This window comes from Mastigoproctus giganteus, chromosome 8 (assembly GCF_048544385.1).
Source record: "Mastigoproctus giganteus isolate SK-2022 chromosome 8, ASM4854438v1, whole genome shotgun sequence".
Taxonomy (NCBI): domain Eukaryota; kingdom Metazoa; phylum Arthropoda; class Arachnida; order Uropygi; family Thelyphonidae; genus Mastigoproctus; species Mastigoproctus giganteus.
Window position 1 is genome coordinate 154,001,274 of NC_143582.1, and position 23,546 is coordinate 154,024,819.

Below are 23,546 nucleotides of genomic sequence, written 5' to 3' on the forward strand. Positions count from 1 at the left end.
ATTTTATTTTAAGTTAATCCTAAAGTATTTTATCTTAAATTCACTACACCATTGCATTCCCCACCCCTGGTGTGATAGAAAGGATGGATGCATGGGAAAAAAAAAAAAAAAAAAAAAAAAACAATTTAACAGAAAAAAAAATTAATGTAGCATAAAATGTCAGAAAAAAGCATAAAATAGGAATAAATGTAGTGTGTGAAAGAGTAGTTACGAATATCACAAATTATCTCTCCTATCCTCCCATGCCCATCCAAGCAGACACTGGCCAGTAGGACTTGATCTGTCATCAGTGTGGGACATAGTCTCCACAAAAGAACTCCAACATAGGGACCCTCCCTTCGATGATTCTTTATTCCTAACACATGGGTGGTTGTTCTTTCACTTCCCCCACTCCTTTCTCATCACCCTGAGTGCCCCCCCACCTGGTGGGTAACTCCCACTGCCAACTATCAACTCCCACTCCCAGAGCAGGATGGGCATCCTGACCTGGAGCACCCCTTCTCTCCCTCTTTCAACCAGGTGAATGCCTTCACTATTGCCTCCCTCTTTTTCTCTACTGCTTTAACCCCCCTCCCACTTGCCATCACCCACTATTCCTTTCTAATTTTCACTTTTTTTTTACTACTGTGCTCTCCCTGTCTGTGGCCTTGGCTACCACAGTGTTAGCCACACCAGTGCTTTATACTCCTACTTCCTGGTCCGCCTCCTCTTGGTGCTGGATGGTAAATTAGAAGTCTTTGTGTGAAAACACAGGCCCCTAGGCTAAGAGGCCGGATGAACAATGCAACCAACATAACCCACACTAACACTACATGAATCCTCACTAACCTGCATAAATCTAGTTTTTACAGTGTTTTGGACTGGTAGAATCTTTGATAAGAGCGTGAGGGTTTCTTATTATTCTCTTCTCCTCAGTATAATGGCAAGAGATCTAATGCTTTGGAAATGTTCTTGAGATGTGACTGAAGCCAAGCCATTTAAAACATTTAAGTACAGGTGTAAACTCCTTAAATCTGTGCTGGCCATTACAGAGAAATTCTGCCATGTGATTTTATAATTTTGTAGACCCTTCCAGGACATTTGTATCACCTAACTGACAAATTTTGTACCTTTGATTTGGTCATGAATTTCATTTTGATCTCTTGATTAAAGTTACCTATAAAAAAATCCTGGTAACCCATATCAATGTCAAAAATAATTATGCAAAGGCCTAGCTTCAAGAGGGCTGTGGTCTGATGGGTCCAAGTTCCTTAAATTTATCAGTGGCTATGAGTTTGTGTCTTTATACCTCTTTCTCAAATTTGCCCAAGTGTCTGTAAAGTAAAATAGTTTTTATTTTCTTGAATTGCTGCTTAAGGAATATCAAAACCTCATCCTTCATGCCAGTAAGCAGATAATTTCACTCTCTCAGTACAATGAGGTTTGGATCTGCTTTGGGAGCCATTCTCCATTACAGTATAATGGTTTTGTCACTTGTCACTCATCTGGAGAGGTCTCAGTTTGAGTTCTGCCATTAATTGGGGGTGTAGCCCCAACTGAAGAATCCTTAAACTTATTCACTCACTCATAGACTTGACATTGATTCATATTCTGTGAGCCATTCTGAGCTAAAATTCTGTGATAAAGTTCATCGGGTTTTATTCCTTCTGCATTCAAGAATTGGATTAGAGAACCCATCTACATTGTGGTAATGACTGCAGAGGTGAACCGATAATCAGACAAGATTATTATCAGTTTTTGCATAATATGCATTTTATAGTGGTTTTAATTTCAATGACCATTGTATAATATAATCAAAAATAACATCGTCAGGCAAATAAAATCAGGCAACAACCAATTAAATTATGACCACTTAAAATATAAATAGAAAAGAACAATGCAAAGTATTACCAAATTTCATAAAGCTGCAAATGCAGAGGAAACTAGTACAGGTTGGATCAGCAGAAAAGGATGAGCTTGATAAGGTATGTGTAATATACAGACATGCTAAAAACATACATAACCTAGTTTAGCTGTGGAACACTTTCAAAGCCTTGGAGAACAATTGAATGATTATGGAAAACAATCCATAATCATTCAATTGATTACTGTGTTGGTTTTACCTAAAGGCATTATTCTTGATTATAATATATATATTGACATACATGTTAAATGCTTGTTTGTTTGTTTTTTTGTTATTTGGAGCATTAGCAACTAAGGCCATATTGCTCCGGGGATATGCGGTGGTCATTCCCTGACCTTTCCGCATCCTCCGTATTTGGTGGCTCACGGGCTCAAACCCTGGTCTAATCAAGAAGCACGTGCTACGCACTGTTGCTCTGCCCACCTGGCGGAGGCGCCATATGTTAAATGCTAAGAAATATACAGGTAAACTTATACTGAAAGATGATACATCCCAGTTCATAAAACAAAAATATTTGCATGAATATTATTGTGAATTCAAGATCTTAAAGCCAAATGTATAAATGGAAATTGAAATACCAGAAAATGTGGAACAATTCTCTTCAGGTTGTATTTCAGCTGGTTACCTAACAATCCATAATCATTCAATTGATTACTGTGTTGGCTTTACCTAAAGGCATTATTCTTGATTATAATATATATATATATATATATATACACACACACATGAGGGCAGTTCAATAAAGAATGATCACTTTTTTTAAGAACAACCTTACTGTTTGCTATTTTTAGCCGAGCTGCAGAATTTAAGACCAAACCAAGCTGTATCACGTAGTAACAGCACAGTTGACTTGTGAGTATGGTGTGATTTTAGCAGTCTGTTGGTCAAGTTTATGCCTGTTCAGTTTTACCTACATAACAATGGATGTGACACGAGAAACAGTACGTGGTTTACTGGAAAGTATTTGGAAACTTTTTAGATCCATAACAAGAATTTAAGCCTAACTGATATATCTTGTTATGGCTCTAAAGTTTCTAAATGTTTCCAATGTGTATTACTGTGATCCCCTAGGGCAGAGAGTTACTGGTCAAGGTGTTTTTAGATTGGTGAAGTTCATTCTTATGAAGGTTGTTTTCAGAAATCTAAAATTTTAAGAAAGCCATGAGCTACATTTCCAAGTGGTTCACAAATTATTGCATGTGGTGACCTTATTTACCACTGGGAATCTATTACACAGCATGTACCTTGAATTCATAAAAATATTCATACAAATATTTTTGCTTTACACAATGGAGTATGTCATTCTTCATTATAAGCTTACCTACACATTTCTCTCATCTTTAACACATCAGTGTATATCTAAGTTTCTCACCTTAAATTATATGCTTTTTTTTCTCTTTCAAATTGAATATATTGAATAAATCATAAAAAGGCAAAATGTATGTTATGGACAGAGGAAATAAAGTCACTTACTTTGGTGCAATGACAATTTTTGGCAAGCAACCAAACGGTATATGAATCTACTTGGAAAATAATTCTGTTAAGTACAACCGCAAGATCCTCAGTGCCGCAGAGGAGAAAGTGGAATCAGGCGAGCAAGACATCGTGGGTTGCACAAACTCAGAGCAAGAAGCACACATTCACCAGAAACTATAAAATGTCGGATTACCTTACAAGCTCCCACCGGAAAGCTGTATATCGTCAATACCAGAGTGCACGTTACTGATGGGCTCGCTAACGCCGCTGTGGATAAATTATCTAAGGTCAAATACAATGGTGGTTTGAATTTACCACCTTGCCTAAGATCAGAAAGTCAGCTCGCAATAAAGCAGCTAGATATATGCAAGCAAGCAGCAACAATCCCATAGCCGTGCCGCTTGCAAGACAAACCATGAGTATATCAGTGAACAACCGCACAATCTATGCCAAAAAAAATAACTTTCCTCTCATATTGGCTTGTGCAATGACAATACATAAGTTGCAAGGTGGCATGAACAGCAGCTGGTTTATGTTGCTCTGTCACACATAACTGACATCAATGGACTTTACATGGTCTTGCTGAGACCATGTAAAAATCTCTTAAGTGATTTTTATCATGGCCTGAGAAACGGCACATCCACCACCGAAAAATGAGATTGCGCCAGGCTCATGACTAATCGGCTACAAACAGGACAGCTTGCTCGAATTCATCCACGATAGGAAGGAACTCTCACTTCTCTCGTTCAACTGCCAAAGTCTACGGACACACCACGCTGACCTCACCAACACAATTACACAGCAATGCCAAATCTTGCTATTTGAGATTTGATTGGACAGTAATGAGCGTGTCAGCATCCTGAACTTCAATTACTGTTCAATTCAAGCGTGAAACCAAACGGATGGATGAAGTCAGAATATATCACAACAAGATGGATGGACAAGGTACATATTGTTACGCCATACCAGTCATTTGTTGATAGATGACATCTATCAACAAATGACTGATTCAATAGTCAGTGTTCGACCTGTTGGCGATATATGTATGGCGAAATGCTTGTTATCCAACAGCCAAGTTATATTTACAACGGTTGTCTATATTTCTCCTAACAGTGACATACAGGATATAATTGACTTCATTCATTTTGTTTTGCTGCTGTACTCAATTCAAGGTGAACCACTTAAAGAAAGATTTACATAAAATACCCATGATCATGAGTGGTGAATTCAAAGTGAATTTTGGATTAGAAGAAATTAAACTGTTAATTACTTTCCTGCAAGAAACATTCGATCTAACTCTAAACACTAATCCCTCAATTTCAACTACAAGATCAGGTACCTCAACTGATGCTGTTTTCCAGAGACATTTAGATACATTGCAATCACAAGTATAAGTCTCTTACTTTAGTTATCACAAATCCATTGTATCTTGTCTTCCAGCTGAAATTATGAAAATTTGTAAATGATCAATAAAATATTTACAATACAAAAGCTCTTTTATTTCATTATCAATATATACAAATCAAAATACCTAAAAGAAACGTGAAGGATGTTTCACATAAAACCATCTACCACAGGTACGCCACACATATGCCATTTTTTTTTTAAACTGTAACAACTGTAGCTCCATAACTGTTCAGAATCAAATAAATTTACATAAAATTTTTTCATTGTTTTTAGGTCCTGAATTGATCCTAAAAGTATGGCCTGCATGTTATGAAACACCCTGTATATGCAACTTTTTTTCTTTTAATATAAACACCACCAATGTTTGTGGAACATTGGTTGAAAAATAATATCCTAGAAAGTAATTTTTCACACATACATCAAAAGTAATTAAAATATGAAATGCACGAAAAGATTCATACTTCATATTGCAACTTCTGTTTCCCAGGAGGCATTCCAATATTTTCATGGATTTTGGCCTTGATAACAGATATCTATATAAAGAAAGGAGGGAAAATCAGCTATATAAACCACAGAGTACTATATCGACATATGTAATTTCAATTGCTAATTGACATTCAATAACTTTTATATATAATAAGATTATTTCGTAATCAGCAATTAACTTTTTATATATCTTAGTCATACTTAATCATACATATGTACATACATAATCACACATTGTATCACCTAGTCTAAGTGCATACCAAAAAAAATTATCCCCTCACTAAGTAATCTTGGTCTATAGTAAATCTTCCACTGATCTTTGGCTTTGGTGTTAGCAACCTAGCTTAACCTTTTGAAATTGTTATATTTATTCACTGCCATTTGAATTTTGAAGATAAAATAACTTTAATAACTCTTTTAACTCAACCTAGAATACATAAATTTATATTATTACAGTAAGACCCCTATATCTGCGGATATAAGCGAACACCTGCTGACCTCATATATAACATGATTTTCTTGTACATACAAGGGTGTTTCGATAACTCGTACATAATAATGTTACTCAATTGTCTGTCTCGTACGTATAATAAAGTTTAATTGATAAATTAAACACACGTTAAGACACTACCAACATTAAATACAGTAATAATAAAGTACAACAGACTCTCGATTTACAGGGACACTTCAAGACTCCAAATTAAAAAAAAAATCAAACAGCTGAAATTATGAAATCATAAAATTAAAGTCATAAATAAGCGACAAGAACCGCCGTTATAAGTCATCATTGTGAGATTAGTGTACCTATTATCTTGCAACCCCCGCTGGCTTCACACATACTGCTCAAAACACCCTCCCCCCCAAATGTTTAGTTTGATTTAGTGTATCGCGTCAATTGTGTGTTCCATCGCACCGCAAAAGGACAAATTTTGTCTCGTTATTTATGTCAGAAATGTCAGAATTTTTTTTTTTTTTTGATAGTACCTATTATTTATTTATTTTTATTTTTTTTTGTTTAGAAATCGTATTGTTTGTTTAGAAATGATGGGCAAATGCAGGAGCTGAGCTTTCAAATTAAACAAAAACTTGAAATTATTCAAAAGTTTGAAAATGGTGCATCCGTTAAATCTCTAATGAACCATTATAATGTTGGTGACCAAACCATACATGACAGTAAAAAAATAAAAGGAAGCATAGTGTTGGACACATGAGTAGCAAGTGTTAAGTTTTTTCCCCCCCGTGGCTAACCGCGGGTAACTGAATCAGCGGATACGGAGGCACAACTGTAGAATTAAAAATTTATTTATAAAAATTCTATATTCTAGCATACATTAAAAACTTGATTTAGGTAAACACATGGAATGCCTGTGTGCACAACAGCTCCGTGCAGGCGAAGTTTTACGGCTCCAGCTAACAGAGAAGTTTTTCTTAAATTTTCACTGTTTTATTGACTTAAATTGGCATATTAATTTATTTTCTAGAAGTAGCTTTATATTCCTAGTTATGATAGTTTATTTTGAACTTAGATAGAGATTTTGAAGGTTATTACTTAGTATCGGTAAGAGTATCCAATCTACGTGTTGGACAAGGTTTTGCAGCTCCGGCGAACGCTAAGTTTTTAATCATACTTAGCCATTTTATTGACTTAATTGTTATATTAAATTATTTTCTATAAGTAGCTTATTGTCCTCGTCAAGCTCCTTGGTTTATTTTGAATTTAGATAGCGATTTGGAAATTAATAATTAGTGTCTGTAGATATACTGTTCGTAAATTGCTGCCATTGTTATATGATACAACATATACCCCGAACTAGATAGCACAAGGTTTAATGTAAAACTAGATAGTGAAACATGTAGCACTGTATTAAAAATCTGTTAGCTTAGTATAGCACAGTATTATCAATTAATCAGTAAAATTCATTAAATTTCATTGTCAATTAAATTGTACTTAAACAGAATCACAACCAAGACTAGAGCAGAAAAACAACGCTTACAGATTGGTCACAGAGTGCTGTAGCTAGGGGAAGAACTGAAGGGGCGATTCTCCAATGCATCACAGTCTAAAAAAATGTGCGAAATGTGAAATGTTTGCTGACCTGTCTAGAACAGAACATGATCTAGCCAAGGAGGATGTCTTTGTGTGTGCAAGATGCAGAGACAGCGAGGAAATTTGGTGGACGTCTATGAGAGTTTGAAGTGTAGGGTGGATGCCCTCGAGGAAATTAATAAGAAGGGCCCATCAAGCTCTCAGCTGATTAACTCAAAGCCAGAGCTCACTCCTGTGCATCAGGCAACACAGTGGCAATCTCCAAGGCAGAATGCACTGGTCCCACAGGAACTAGTTATTGTTGGTGACTCTACAATCAGGGAGAAGGGGAATACATTATGCAAAAAGGATAGGTAAAACAGGACCAGGTCCAGGTCTGCCAGGAGCAAAAGTTGATGACGTAGGGCAGATATCTTTTAAGGGCACAAAAGGTGGTATTGTTGTACTCAATGGCACTAATCACCTTAAGAGTAAGAGATCTGCAGATTTACTTAACAAGTACAGGTCAATGTCGAAAAAAAAATTTGCAAGCTATGGCTGAATTTCAGAGTCTGCAATTTTGCCCAGACACGATAGGAGGGAGTATATAATGAGAGCCTTGTCAATCAATTCAGCCCTGTAGAGACTGTGCAAGGCTCATGGAGGTAGGATTTTTTTTCAACCGTGGTCTGTGCTTGCTAAAAGGAGAGAGTGCTTCTACAGGGATGGGGCACACACTTAAATAGAAAGGGTGCAAGGATATTTGCTGATGCTATTGAGGCAGTGTCAGGTGGGTCACAAAACTGCTAGCTTCGGGGGATTCACAGACTAAAAAATTAACAGTAGCCACAGGCAGAAGCAAAAGTGATTCTTACACTGCTTCTATTGTAACGAGCAGCAGCCTGGAGAGCAAGTTGCCGGGGACTTCAAGAGCTGCTGGGAACCATCATGGAACAAATAAATACATGGGCAGTGTTAGAGTAACTAAGAGTAAGAACAGGTGCATGTATATCTGTATGTACACCAATGCCAGAAGTATAGTAAATACATTTGAAGAATTTGAAGTGCTGAACAAGGCATCAAAGGCAGATATTTTTGAGATATCAGAGACATTGTGTCACACAGATATAAGTGCAGAATTGGAATTTGGGGAGTACAATGTGTACAGAAAGGAGAGATGGGGTAGGAAGGGAGGAGATGTTATGCTGTTAGTTAAGAAACACAATCTAACAAAGTGTATCCAGTTGACACGGGTGGACAGTGCAATGATCAGTCAGTTTGATGTGATAGAAACACTAGGAAAGGGAAAATGAGAATAGGAGTGTGTTATAGGCCTAATGACTCTGATAGAGTACAATGAACAATTGTGCAGAGAAATAGAGTGAGCCAGTAAATCAGAATGTCTTGTAATGGGGATAATACACCTCCCAAAGTTTTGGGATTCGAACCCGCGACCTTTGGGTTGCCAGGCAGGCACTTTACCCACCTGGCTAGCCTGGTCGGCAAAGATGTAACTACCATCAAGGGTAAAGGGAAGGGTTTTTGTTTTCGTAAAGGTGACTACAGTGGTCTCAGGCAGTTTTTTTAATTCTATACAGTGGGATCAACTGATGAGCTTAAAAACAGTGAATTCTAAATGGGAGGCCTTCAGGGAATTAATCTTGGAAGCTACTAGGCTTTTCATACCACCTAAGAAATACTGTTCAAGATTTAGGCTTAAATGGATGTCAGATGAACTAATGAGGCTTGTGGTAGAGAAGAAAAATGTGTGGGAGGCATATAAATTAGCAGGTGACAGAGAAGCCTACTGCAGATATAAGGTAGTCTGTAATCAAGTCACAAAGGAGGTTAGGCAAGCGAAGGCTGATTATGAGAAATCCTTGGCAAAGGATGCAAAGAAAAACAACAGACTTCTTTATTTATGTAAACTCTAGAAGGAAGGGGATGAATCAGATTGGCCCATTTGATGTTGGTGGTTCGACTGCTGATGATCCTGCTCAGATAGCTTACAAACTGAATGAGTATTTTGCATCTACATTCACACATAAGGAATTCTGTGAGGAAGGGGAGATCAGAGGTTTACTAAACTCTAACAGGGAGCTAAATGATTTTGTAATAATAGAGAGCAAAGTGGAGGAGAAACTGTTGAAATTAAACATAAAAAAGCACCAGAGGCAGATGGAATCTATCCAGTTATATTGAAGGAGGCAGGAAGAGAAGTAAGCAAATCCTTGGCCATAATTATGATAGCATTCTTAGATTCAGGAGAGGTTCCCACAGACTGGAGATGTGCAAATGTATCCCCAATTCACAAACGAGGTTCAAAGGTTGGTGCAAATAATTATAGATCTGTTAGTTTAACTTCTCTTCCGGAGAAAATAATGAAGTCACTGGTTAGAGAAGTGATGAAGGGTCACCTAGATAACATTGCAGTAATAGTTCAAACACAGCATAGATTTGTTAAGGGGAAGTCTTGTCTGACCAATCTGATTTGATACTACGATGTGGTCATAAAGGAACTAGATGCAAAAAATAATTTTGATATCATATACAGCAATACCTCGCATAGCACTGGGAATTGATACCAGAACTGTTCCGTGTTATGTGAAACCGTGCTGATTGAGGTATAATTATAATGGGTTTTAATTGAATGCATACCAGAGAAACAGTCTATAAACAAATTATAATAAATCTATAAACAATTTGCAGTTGATAGCCAATTAAAAAGATTTGAAATTAAAAATATTGCAAAAATTTTATTAATGAAAGGTAACATCATTAGAGATGAGATAAAAGCTTTATTGTTTATTTAGGTATTTCAATAATAAAAAGTCCGGTGCAGTCAAAAACTTGTACTGCTGAGAAAAAGAGCATCAAAGAAGCATTTTTGTAGCATCAAAACCCATCTTGTAAAATTTGCCGTATCTTGATGCTATGTTCAACATTCGGATCTCCATTCATAATTGCCTTGCAGGCCATGTCAACCCCCTCCCCGAAAAACTTTCTTCAATTCTTCCACTGAAAATTTTTTTGGTGCCACTTCAGAATTGTTTTCCTCTTCTTCATATGCAGTTTTGGTCGTCAATTTCAAGGAGAGTTGCATCATCTAAGTCATTTGCACGTGAGTCAATGCAGTCACGTACCTTGGCAGTGTCAAAAAGTTTAAAATCCCAAGTCTCTTCCGATCTTCACAATGTCTTTGGTAATTGTCTGAATTCGTAATTCAAAACCAGTGAAATAATTTGCCAAATGGGGCAAAACATGCTGCCAAACAGAATGTATGTTGTTGGCAGCGATTTCTAGCCAAGATGCAAATATATTTTCGATCATATTTAAAGGAGTAAAAAACAAATTGTGAAATGAAAAGCTATCATGTCATCTTGTCAGGATGGAATTAAGAATACTGAAGACTGTTGCACTTTGCTAGCGACTGCCTGAGGGAATCTATTGGCACATGTGTCTGTGGGACAATAGAGTTCGCACTGCAACATATATGTACGCATTCCTAGGCTACAACAATGCAGCATATATATAGAATACATGTCTAGGCTATTGAATGAGTTTTAATATGTAGAGTAAATTTTTGACTTAAACTTAATCGAAACCCGTGCTAAGCGAGGTATTGCTGTACTTGAATTTCAGGAGAGATTTTGATACAGTTGCACATGGAAGACTGATGTACAAACTGGAGCGGTATAACATTAAGGGCAAGTTGCTGCAATGAATAAAGGGATGGTTGAGTGGGAGATGGCACAGAGTGGTAATCAATGGACACTGCTCTACACGGACTAATGTTATTAGTGGAGTACCACAGGGTTCAGTGCTGGACCCATTCTTGTTTTGTGTATTTATTAATGATATCAAAGATATATCAGGCTCAATGTCCAAGTTTGCAGATGATACAAAGATTGGCAGGGTTGTTAATGATAGTAAAGACAGTATGCTACTGCAACAGGATCTAGAAAAGTTAGCTAGATGGGCTGAGAAGTGGCAACTGAAGTTTAATATTGACAAATGTAAAGTACTCCATAACCCAAGAGAAATGTACCAACTGTGTGGTACTACACTCAGGGAGGTGGAGAATGAAAAAGCCCTGGGGGTAGTTGTGCAGTTGGATATGAAGTTCTCTGAGCAGTGCAGACGGGTTGCCAGAGCAGGTCATGGAGTTTTGTCAATGATATAGGAATTTTGCTAGCAGAGACAAGGAGGTGATTATACCTTTGTATAAGGCAATGGTCAGGCCACACCTTGAGTACTGCGTACAGATCTGAAGGCCTCATTTTAGGAAGGATGTAGAGTTGCTAGAATGAGTACAGAGAAGGGCAACAAGATTGGTGAGAGGAACAAAGGGGGTTCTCTTACCAGGAGAGACTTAAATTCTGTCAGTTGCAGCATCTGGAGACTAGGCACCTGTGAGGTGATCTGATTGAGGTGTACAAAGCCTTGAATGGTGTGAGTAGGCTCAGTACCGTTTGTTCAGACTCTAAGAACCTGAGGGGGCATACATTCAAATTGAGGGAAGACAGTTGTAGAATAGATGTGCGGAAGTTTGCCTTTAGCCAGCGGGTAGTTGATTGCTGGAACAGACTTCCATCTGTTTTTGTGGAAATTGAGAGCTTAAATTAATTTAATGCTGAATTAGACAATCATTTGGAGTGACTGGATGGGTGAAATGGGAAGGGTTTATTTTTTTTTTGGCTGAGGCTTTATAAGCTTGCTTTCTTGCATCAAATACCTCGACTAATGCTAATGTCTGCAAGCTCTTGAATTGTAAGTGCATGATCGTACTCTCTCTAATTATACATTAATTGTTGGCCTTACTAGGTTTCTTCATTCATAAGATTTACAGTAAATTCATGATTCCAGTTTTTTTTTTTTTTTTATCTCTTACTGATTTCTCTAAGCAAATTTCATTAGCTTCTATGCCCCACCCTTCAATACTTTGGATGAGGTCTTCTATTACTTCAACGTTCGATATACCCCTTGCAACTGTAACAGCATAATAAACCAGATGTAAAACTAGCAAGGATTATTCTTTTTGGTTTTTCTACCATAACATCTTTATTTTCACTGAAATTAGTCTTGCTTTTAAGAGGGGACAATAATGGAATCCAGTCTATCAGAAGGAAAAACACCTTTGGAATAAGAAAGTGAAAAAAGGTGGCAAAGAACAGGAATAAGTTCAGGAGCACAGGTTTTGAGAACAAGTGGAGAAATACCATCGGGACTTGAAGCTTTCTTAGCATCAAGATTCATCAAAATTCTTCTGACATCCTTTTGTGGAAGACCACAGGAGGCATTGAATGGAGCATGCTGGGAATGGTGGAAAGTGTTTTACCAAGATCATTAATACATGAGTTGGAAGAAAAATGGGATGCTAGCAGGTCAGCTGTATCCTTGGCTGAAGTGACAACAGAACCATTTGCATTTTCCAAAAAGAGATCAAGATGTCTTTTCCTATATTTTAAGAAGTAATCAAGCGACTCTGAAGACTTTTCTATGATCATTACAATAGCAATAAGTAAAATAAATACATAATTAAGATGTTTTCTGAGGGTTAAATACTTTTAAAATTCTCCTATTTTTCCAGGTTGGTGGACGAAACTCTGCTCTTACTGTTTGTCAACTAAATGTATGTTATCAAAATATTTTTATTATAACTTTTAATTTACAGTGTTCATAGAAATTTTTAAACATTTTGTATATTTTTCTTGTTATTGCAAGTTTGTGCTGTACATAACTGAACTTGTTTCCTTAAATCCTATATCTCAATCTACAGATTGAGATATAGGATTTTATCTAGATGACTGTTATTCAACTCCGCAATTATTTTGCATCATTTCCTTAGTTCCATAATTCCTCAGCATGTCTCTAACCTTAATGACATGACTATTACACAGGGACAACACAAATATGTAACAAAAATATATATATAAATAAATAATGCACTTTACAAGGATTCCAGATTTTATGAACACAATGTATTTTATTAGATTCCATCACATAATGACATTTTGATGATACTCAGCAATTTAATCAGAGTTAAAATAAAATTATTAATGATGATTTTGAAATTACTGGATTTAAAAATTATGACTTTATGCATATATTATTAAAGTTTTACCATTTAAAGTTGCAACATTTTAGTTTTTGTTCAGAAGCATACTGAGAGAAAAGATTTGTTATATGGTTTTTAGGAGCTTTAGCAGAACTTAAGCCTATCTTGGTAAAAGCACTCCTTTGTTCTTCTCATCAATCTTGTTGTCCTTCTTTGTCATTCTAGCAACTCTACATCCTTCCTAAAATGAGGCCTCCAGACCTGTGCACAGTATTCAAGGTGTAGTCTGACCACTGCCTTGTACAACGGGATAATCATCTCCTTGTCCCTGCTTACAAAATTCCTATATATCATTGACAAGACTCCATGACCTGCTCTGCACTGCTCAGCGAATTTCATATCTGACTGCACAATTACCCCTAGGTCTTTTCATTCTCCACTTCCCTGAGTGTAGTATCACACAGTTGGTACGTTTCTCTTGGGTTACTACTACCCATATGCAGTACTTTGCATTTGTAAATGTTAAACTTCAGTTCCTACTTCTCAGCCCATTTGCCCAACTTATCTAGATCTAGTTGCAGTAGTATACTGTCTTTACTGTCATTAACAACCCTGCCAACCTTCGTATCATCTGCAAACTTGGATATTAAGCCTGATATACCCTCATCAATATCACTGATGAATATACAAAACAACAATGGGCCCAGCACCGAACCCTGGGGAACTCCACTAATAACATTAGTCCACGAAGAGCAGTGTCCATTGATTACAACTCTCTATCGTCTCCCACTCAACCATCCCTTTATTCACTGTATCCTTTGATTAGTATAGGGTTCGCTTACAAGGAAACCTATAGAAATTTATTACAAATGATGAAGTAGATGTCCATAATGAGCAGTCTGCACCTTATTTTCCTCTGTAAACTCTTGTAATCACCCTACAGGAAGGATTGTAAGGGGTACCACATCCTCAATCCATCCTCTTATATCACAGCCAGCCTCATTATTGTAATTGGAGAATTTTTTTTTCTGCATTTATTTTTCATAAAAAACACATTCACCATGTTCATATTTATGTTTTTTATAATAAGCATACTTACATATACAGTGCAACTAGAATTATCATGCAAGTATCAGGGGATAACTTTAACATCCACATTATAAGTGAAGCATGATATAGCTAAAAGTACAATTTTTAGTTTTAGTTATATCATGCACCTTCCTATTAAGACGAATAAGGCAACAATATGACGAATACACAATGACCAAAAGATGATCTATTAAGCAAGGTTTTTTCCCCTCCCTTTTGGTTTTTAATATTTTGGTATCAGTGGACAAAATGGATCAAACATTTTAAATATCAAATGCAATTGCTAGTGTCATTTTTTTTAATAATGCTGAAAAAATATTAAAATATTTTTACAGCATTATTAAACAGCTGATTAATTTACTAAAAAATAAAATTTCAGAATTGTCAATTTCTTATGATGATCACACATTTCCAAATGAGACACGTTTATAGGGAATCATAAGCCACATAATCCAATGACAACGGCAGCTGATGGTCAAACACGTGGATACAAAATGAAATTAAAGCTACTCCTTGAAATCGGAGCAATATGGCCTTAGTTGCTAAAGCTCCTAAAAACCAAACAATAACAACAACTCCTTGAGATACATGATAAAAATTATTCATGATTCCTGGAAACCAAATAAGTGAAACCAACATTTCAAAAATCACTTTCCATAGAAAATAGTATAATAAAAGCTTGGTTATAAAAGTGCACATTTTATAATACTCAGCATTATATGCAAGAGATATTTAAAATGAGGCATGTGCTGTTACAGACTGAAGAACAGCAGAGGGTAGGGTAGAATGAACACCCATTGTAGAGAACAAGAATGTGAGATACTCATATTAATAAAATGGAAGGTGCTTGTGCTACAGATACAACTGGAGTTATCTGCCAAGAATGCCTATACAGCTGGAACTGCCTGTCTCTATGAATGTATTAGTACATAGCAGGGCTTTCAAACCGGTTTTATAAACCGGTTAAATCCGTTTTTCATATTGAGTTGTTAAAACCAAAACCGAGCTTCTAAAACCGGATTCAAATATTTTTTTTAGTTAGCCATCGAATATAGTTTTTTGTTACGCACATTTTCTTTTGCTTGTTCGTTTGTCTGGATTGTTCAACTGCTTTATATTTTAAACAGGTTTTTTATTTTATTTTATTTTATGGTGCGAATCTCATGGGCAAGTGGCCCAAATCTAGGAGGGGTACCTTTTATCTTCCCACCTGTATCATGGCACGATGCAGGTGTACTCATTTACTACTGAGTGAGTCGGAGCGATAGCATAAAAGAAAATGCTCAACATTTCTCTGTTCCATCTATCTTGTTCGCCAGGCAAGTTATGGAACGTGCCTTATTGATGATTACCCACTAGAAACAGATTCGCTGAATATTGCATCAAATTTCAATCGTAGAAAGTTTTTTGCTTCTTTATTCCTATTAAATTTGCGGACAAATGTTCTCCAAAAAGCAGCTTCACCAAATTTAGCTTTTATGTAATTTTGAAAATACAACAGATTTAATTGGGGGAAAAAAATTGCAGGTAAATAAATAAAAAATTTTTTTCGTGAAAATTTTGAAACTTGCCTCGTTTAGACTCTTCATTCAGTGCTTGCGGGAGTGACACATAGTATTGTACCTGTGTTATCTTTAATATTTTTATTTAAAATTGTCGGTGATATAAATTCCTACTAATTAATATTTATTACTCTTAATATGTCTAAGATGAAATCAAATGTATGGAATTATTTTGCTCGAAAAAGCAAAGATGAAGCACAATATTCGAAATGTCAGAAAATAATGAAGTCGTCTGGAGGATCTACATCATCTTTGATGTTGCATTTAAAGCAAATGCATCCCATTGAAATTAAACAAGATAACAGTGAACCTCCCATAAAAATGGTAAGAACATTAGAAAACTTTATTGTTAAAAAATCTATGGAAGAAGAGATTTCAAAATTAGCTGCTTTAGATGGATTTTCTTTTAATTCAATTGCCAAGAGTGAGTTTATACAATCAAGCCTTCACCTTCAGAGAAATAAATACGATAAATTACCATCAGCCTCAGTGAATGGAATTAAAAATATGGTTCTGAATTATTATAAAACTAAGAAAGAAGAACTCATTCAGCATTTCAAAAATTCATTGGTTTTTGGTGCACGGTATTCACTGACTCTAGACGAATATACGTCTACACAAAATAAAAGGTATATGAATATAAATGTGCATTCAAAAGACAATCATTGGTTGTTAGGTCTTATTGAGATTAATGGTTCACTTGACAGCAGAAGAACTGAGCAAATTGTGAATGGACACTTGAAGGAATTTGGCTTGGATGAGGATATTGTTGCATGCACCACCGATGGAGCAGCAATGATGATTAAGTTTGGCAAACAAATTACGCCTAATCATCAACAATGTATAGCCCATTGTATACATCTGTCAGTTATAGATGTACTTTATGAAAAAGCAATCAATTATGGTGCCACAGTCTGAGTCTCCCAAAGACAATGAAGAAAATGAAAATAATGAAGAAAGTAGTGATGATGAGGAAGTTGAAGAAAGACAGCAAGGCATGCTTTATCAAACCGACTTTACCAATGAGCTCATTTATTTCTTCAATCCAATGGCCAATATTGCACAAACTATTAACAAAGTAAGAAAAATTTGCAAGCTTTTTCAAAAATCGCCTACCAAAAATGACATATTACAAAATTTTGTCAAAGCAAAATTTAATGGGAAAGTATATAAACTTATATTAGATTGCAAGACTAGATGGGATAGCACATTCTATATGATTGAGAGATTTTTGAAATTAAAAAATTGCATTCCAAATGCTCCATGTGCAGTACTGTCAACTGAAGCTGTCTGATGATGACTGGAAAACACTTGAATTGCTACGTGAAACTTTGCAACCAGTTGAAATGATTCTGAAGGCTATAACCTCAGAAGATACAGACTTACTTAAAACAGTCTTCAATAGAATTTCTGCTTGCTAAGCTTGATACAGCAGAAAACCCATTTACTTTAAAGTTTCACCAAAGCCTTTTGCAGCGTTACAATGCAAGACGAAATTGCCAAACTGTGGCTTTGCTGAGCTATCTACACACCCCAAAAGTTTAGGAAAGAAGATTCAGGTTCAAGAACTTTTGATTTTCCAAGTAAGCAAGTTTTGAAAAAGCATGCTGAAGACATTTATCAGAGATTATTTGCAAAACATTCCGAAGGAGTCTTAGCGTTGAATGAAAAAACTGAAAATAATAAACGAAATGTTCTTTTAGAAGAAAACAAAGACTCGTCTAGTTCCGATGTTGGAGATACACTCATGTGAGAGTATAATAGTGTAACAAAGAGATTAACTGAAGAGCCTTCAAAATATCCGAGTGAATTGGAAGTCAGCAAGGAATTTAAAATTTTGGAGGCAACTAGCAGTAGAAGTGAAAAGCTGGAGAAAGTTTATAGAGCACTGCTGACCATTAAATCAACAAGTGTCCAATCTGAGAGAGTGTTTTCGATCACTGGTCTCTTTAACACAAAAATAAGGTCAAGTCTATCAGGAAAAATGCTTAATATACTGTGTTTTTTAAAGGATCATTTTCAGAAAAAAACTGAGCAATAAATAGTAAAGTAATTTCCCCAAGCTGTTTTTTATTTATTTATTATTATTATAGGGCTTATTATTTTTTTGTTTACTATACAAGAAGATAGTTTTTATTCAAAGGATTTGAATACAATTTGTAATTTTGTATAATCTCAAGCTGGTTACTTTTTTGGAGCATTTTAATTTTTTTTATTTTTTTTTTACTATAAGAGGTGATAGATTTTGTTTAAAAGATTTGATTACGATTTGTACAATCTACTCAAGATAAAATAAATACCTGTGTTATAAGCTTTTAATTATTTTCCCTAAGTCTGAGAAAATCGGTTTTAAGAGTAAACTTCGGTTAAACTCGGTTTTGAAATTTCTCAGTTTTATGCAAGCCCTAGTATATAGTATTTAGGATCAAGTGGCACTGGTGATTTCCCACAACTCTTCAATCACTTCTATTGCATTGAATACAATACAATACTCTGTAAAGGCCAGAATAATGTAAGTGATATGTGTTTTATGTAGTGTAATGTTGCTCGTCTGGCCTCTTAGCCAGAGGCCGCCTAGTAACTAGGGGCCGGGACCCAGGCCAGAGAGTCAGGATTAGATGCTCTGGTGGGGGTGAACCCTAGTATAGCCTGAGCTTACCAGGTTGGGCCCAAGGTGAAGTTGAAGGAGGTGAATGATAGATGCGAAGGCTTCCTGCAGAGGCAATCTATACTCTTCGGGTGGGGGAAACTGTAGAGGACAGCAGAAAGTATTTAGGGTTGTAGGGCCCACCAGGCATAGTTTTAGGGTTAGGAGAATGGGCAATGCCTTGCGTGTTTGGAGAAGTTAAAGGCATAGGGTTAGAGTGCCATATGTGGGGGAGGAGGTGGTTGCTATCAGGCAATCAGTTCTAAAGAATATCCCACACTGACCAGACTAACTGCAGCTACTATCAATATACACCTTTCTACCCAAAAAGAATAAGCGTGATTCCATGCTTATCCTTTTTGGGTCGGCAGTGAGGGACATTCCCCAACTGCAGTCATACATATGAGTACACAGGCCATTTTAGAGGTTTTTTTTTTTTTTTTTTTTAAATGTATATTCAGGGGTGCATAACAAAGGAAGACAAGTTACATTTATGCTCACATTTGTCCTGTTTCACTCACCAATCTTGCACAGTGAATTAAACACGTTTAATTCAAGTGATCTGTCTAAAAAAACATACACGTTTTTTTAGACGATCACTATCACCCATTTGGCCAATGCATAGTTTACACAGATGACCAAGCCATTCATACCACAAATATACACCTTAACCTGCAATTACAGCATTTTAATTTTTTTCTTGCCATATAAACCTCGCATTCAGAGTGCACATTTATAACAATTAATTTGGACATTCTCACATATTCACTCACTTGTTCATCCGCTCACACACCGGTCACAGCATTCTGAATACAGACTACATGCTTTTTTTTTTTTTTTTTTTTTTGTTACAGGTTAAGTACACTATTGGTCTGTTGTACATGGGGAAGCCCACAGAGTGGAACAATATCCCCCACCTATGCAAAACCCCTCCCCCACACACAAGCCTCCACTCAGGCCTGCTTACCCTGTGCTGTAATTAGGGCAAGCAGGCACCATATACACACACTGATGGGGGCCCCAAGGTCATGTTCTTTAGTTCAGAATGTCACATTGAGGGGGGGGGGGTGACTGTACTAAGGTCAGGTTTGTGCTGTGGGAACAACTATTGTGGTAGTTGTGGGGGTGACTGTGCTAAGGTCAGGTTTGTGCTGTGGGAACAACTATTGTGGTAGTTGTATTTAGGCCTGATGCAGGATTTCTTTCCCTATGAGTTTCAAAGATTGCTTGAGAATACTCAGTCGGTGCTTTGAAGTATAGCTCTTAAGTTATGAATAGATGTTCATAGTTCTTAGGCAACGGACAGGCAATTTTGGGTAATAAACCTGTTTCTATGGTAATTAAAGAGGGGACATCAACTAATCCAAGGCATTGACTAATCTAAGTTTAGCCCTGAAGAAGCCATGCTCAGTCAAAAAGAATGTGGTGTATATTCCTGGTGTTGTTTATAGCATACCAAGTCAACCAGGGGAATGATCCTTTTGGTTGTTTCCCCTTTTGTGGACTAGTCCCAGTTGTCCTGCCACTTTTGGTATAATTTCATGGCTATTTGTTTCCTTTCCTGCTTAACAGGGTTGTCAAGGTTGAGGGTAATATCCATAAAGCTGGTAGGTACACATCTTTTCAGTCTGTAATCAAGTCCACTTATGATGATCTCTAGATCTAAAGGCAGGGTGCTCACAGTGCAGCACACTCAGGTGATTGTTAATATTTGAATTCTATGAATGATATCAATTTTTTTGTTTCTTGCTAACTATGGCTGCTCTGGGGAATCAGATGCTAGCACCATAAGTGATTACAGGTAAGAAGACTGCTTTATATATTAGAGACAGAGTTTTCTTTTTAAGGCACCAGTCACAGTGATTGATGAGGGTAAAGACAGCTGGATAATCTGTAATCTTTTCAGCTAGATAGGTAAGGTAGGGGTAAAATGACAGTTTGTCAAATATTGCTCTCCAATATTTTAGTTCTGTTGTTGTCATTTTGACAGAAGTGCCAGATAATCTAATCAGAGGGGTCTCTCCTGATTAGATTATCAGGATATTCTAAGTTTGTAAGTTTGTGAACACTAGCCCATTGCTGTAGTGCTTGCAATGCAAGTTTGGCTCTTTCCTCTATAACTGCTCTTGTGTTAGCTGCTATAAGGAGAAAAGGTCATCTGCAAAGGTGATATTATCTACAGGATCTAGGTTTGTGTTAAGAAATTCATCCAGGACAGAGTTCCAAAAGAAGGGATCTGGCACTGAACCTCGAGGGCATCTTTTAGTCACAGCGTGCGTGATTGCTTGGGATCTGGTATATTGCTGAATAGTTCTGAATTGTTTGATATAAATTGAGAGGCACATTTGCTTGAAGCAGCCTCCTAAAAAGATATTTTTCCTGTGTTGAGAGTGCTTTAGTAATGGCATGATTCTTATCGTCAACTATACTATTATTTTGTTTGAATCTATATTGTTTTCATGATAACTGCAGGATCCTACACCAACCGTTATTAAAAATAAATAATTAGTGTTATTGTGTTATATTAAAATAATAATTATGTAAATAAATGAAATAAATAGAATGAGATAATTCCACAATAAAACTGATAAAAAGGTAACTATCTGTACAATAAAATATGAAATTTTAAATTGCAATGAATAAATTACAATAAAACAATGTAGACAAAACACAGGATAATAAAAGTGCTAAAACACAGTAGCTTTCAGAGGCATCCGCCTCCTTTTTAAAAGTAAGGTTTATCGCATGGCACATCCTTAAATATCAGCAGGCTTACGGTTCTCAGCACGTATTTCTACAGGAGCATGGGCAGAATTCTCCCCATGTGCACTGGAACCGGAAGTGGCTCGGAAGCATGCCAGGCGGAACCAGTCATCCTGTCCAAGAACCACCGCCTCGAAGAGGGAATGAATATGGATTCCCATCTCTATTAATGGTATTGCTCTCAGAGGAGCAAATCCGCAAGCTCTCGAGCCATTTGCGGTCCCAAAATCTGTGCCCAGTCGATGATAACAGCTTCATCTGGGGAGATTTGATGGTGCTCCTCCCAAAAATGTTCTGCCACAGCAGACTTCCCATAATCTGCGGTCTTTATCGCGTTCACATGCTCCCCCAGACGATCTTTAAACCAATGTTTCGTTTCACCAACATAACATTCCCTACAATCCGGGCACCTGATCTCATACATGACCACACTTGTACATTCCTTCGGTATGGGGGTCCTCGACCTGTGACACAACTGTGTGCAATCTCCGCCCTGGCAGCTGCACACGGCGTGTCTGGCAATCGCGTAATACTCGAGCTATATGCTCAGTTAGGCCTGGATAGCTCCTCTGAGAGCAATACCATTAATAGAGACAGGGGAATCCACCACATTCATCCCCTCTTTGAGGCGGTGGTTCTTGGACGGGATGAGCAGTTCTCCCTGGCATGCTGCCGAGCCATTTCCGGTTCCAGTGCACATGGGGAGAATTCTGCCCATGCTCCTGTAGAAACATGCTGAGAACTGTGAGCCTGCTGATATTTAAGGATGTGCCGTGTGATAAACCTGACTGTTGAAAAAGGAGGCAGATGCCTCTGAAAGCTACGGTGTTTTAGCGCCTTTATTATCCTGTGTTTTATCTACACAATGTTTTATTGTAATTTATTCATTGCAGTTTAAAATTTCATATTTTATTGTACAGATAGTTACCTTTTTATCAGTTTTATCTGGTAGAATTATATCATTCTATTTATTTCATTTATTTATATCATTATTTTAATATAACACAATACTATTTATTTTTAATAACAGTTGGTGTAGGATTCTGCAGTTATTATGAGTATGAAATTCCCAACCCCAGAGGCCTATTTGAAGATCTATATTGTTTATCAGAGTGAAGGTGTGCCTGTGTGTAGTGAGCATCTAGGTGGAAGAGGATCAGTCTTTCTAGGATCCTGGCCAGTACTGGTAATAAACCTATGGCTCTGTAAGACCTAGATCGGTCTGGTGGTTTCTCTGGATTTTAAAAAAATTATTCTTAAATTAGCCTGTTTTCATTTGACTGGAAATTTCCCTGCAGTGAGCTGGAGTAGGTGATCAGGGTATACTGAAACTTTACCACCTTTTTTTTACTGCCTTAACCTCAATGTCATGGCCAGACATTTATTTTCTCTTGTTCTGCCAATGGCAGAGTTCAGTTCTAATTTGAAGAGAGAGTCGAGTCTATCGTATCTGTTTGGTAATTATAATTTTCAGATTTCAGCCTCTGACAGAAGAACAGATTTCTTCCTGCTCTACTATCAGAGGCTGCTATCTGTGGGGAAGAGTGTATTTAGGTTGTTGTCCACAGTGTCCTTCCATGTGTGGATTGGGGGGCATATCAGGCATTGTTGTGTGCATAATTTCTTCTCTTGGCAGCTTGTCTGTGACAGTCTGGTAGATCACACTCCAGGGGTTGGCATTTCCAGACATTTTGACCAAGGCTCCTTTATCTGTCTAATCTGTGCTGTTAAGTGTTACTGAATTGTTCTCTTAATGCATCTATTTCATGTTGTGGCCAGTTGCACAATGAACACTGAAAGGCTTTTTTTGCCCGTGGACCTTGCACCTGAAGATCTCAAGCTCAGGGCATCAGCAGGAGATAGCATATTTTCATTGGCACTTCTTCCTCATGGAGGTATTGCATGCTGTAATTATCATGCCAGCTTATTGCAGTGATCTTCTAGTATGTGATTATAAGCTTCAGATGGAACACTCCGCAGACTAGACCTCAGGGATTCTAGAAAGGTTTCCCAGTTAGCCTGGTGCACAAGTTCCCAGTGAAAAATTTCTGCAGCAATAATGTACTTCGAACAAAAGAACAGTATCTTCTCCTCTTGTTTTAGACTCTTCCATGAACATGGCAGCAGAA

The 23,546-nt window shown here is 37.0% G+C and overlaps 1 protein-coding gene across 1 annotated transcript in view; it reads right to left on the reverse strand.

Annotated features, from left to right (window-relative positions):
- Sf3a1 (splicing factor 3a subunit 1) overlaps window positions 1–23,546 on the reverse strand; it is a 346,050-nt gene that overhangs the window by 17,182 nt on the left and 305,322 nt on the right. The window contains exon 20 of the mRNA XM_090379835.1: window positions 5,248–5,319. Within this exon, the coding sequence (XP_090235961.1) occupies window positions 5,248–5,319 (72 nt within the window). The remainder of the gene's footprint in view (window positions 1–5,247; window positions 5,320–23,546) is intronic.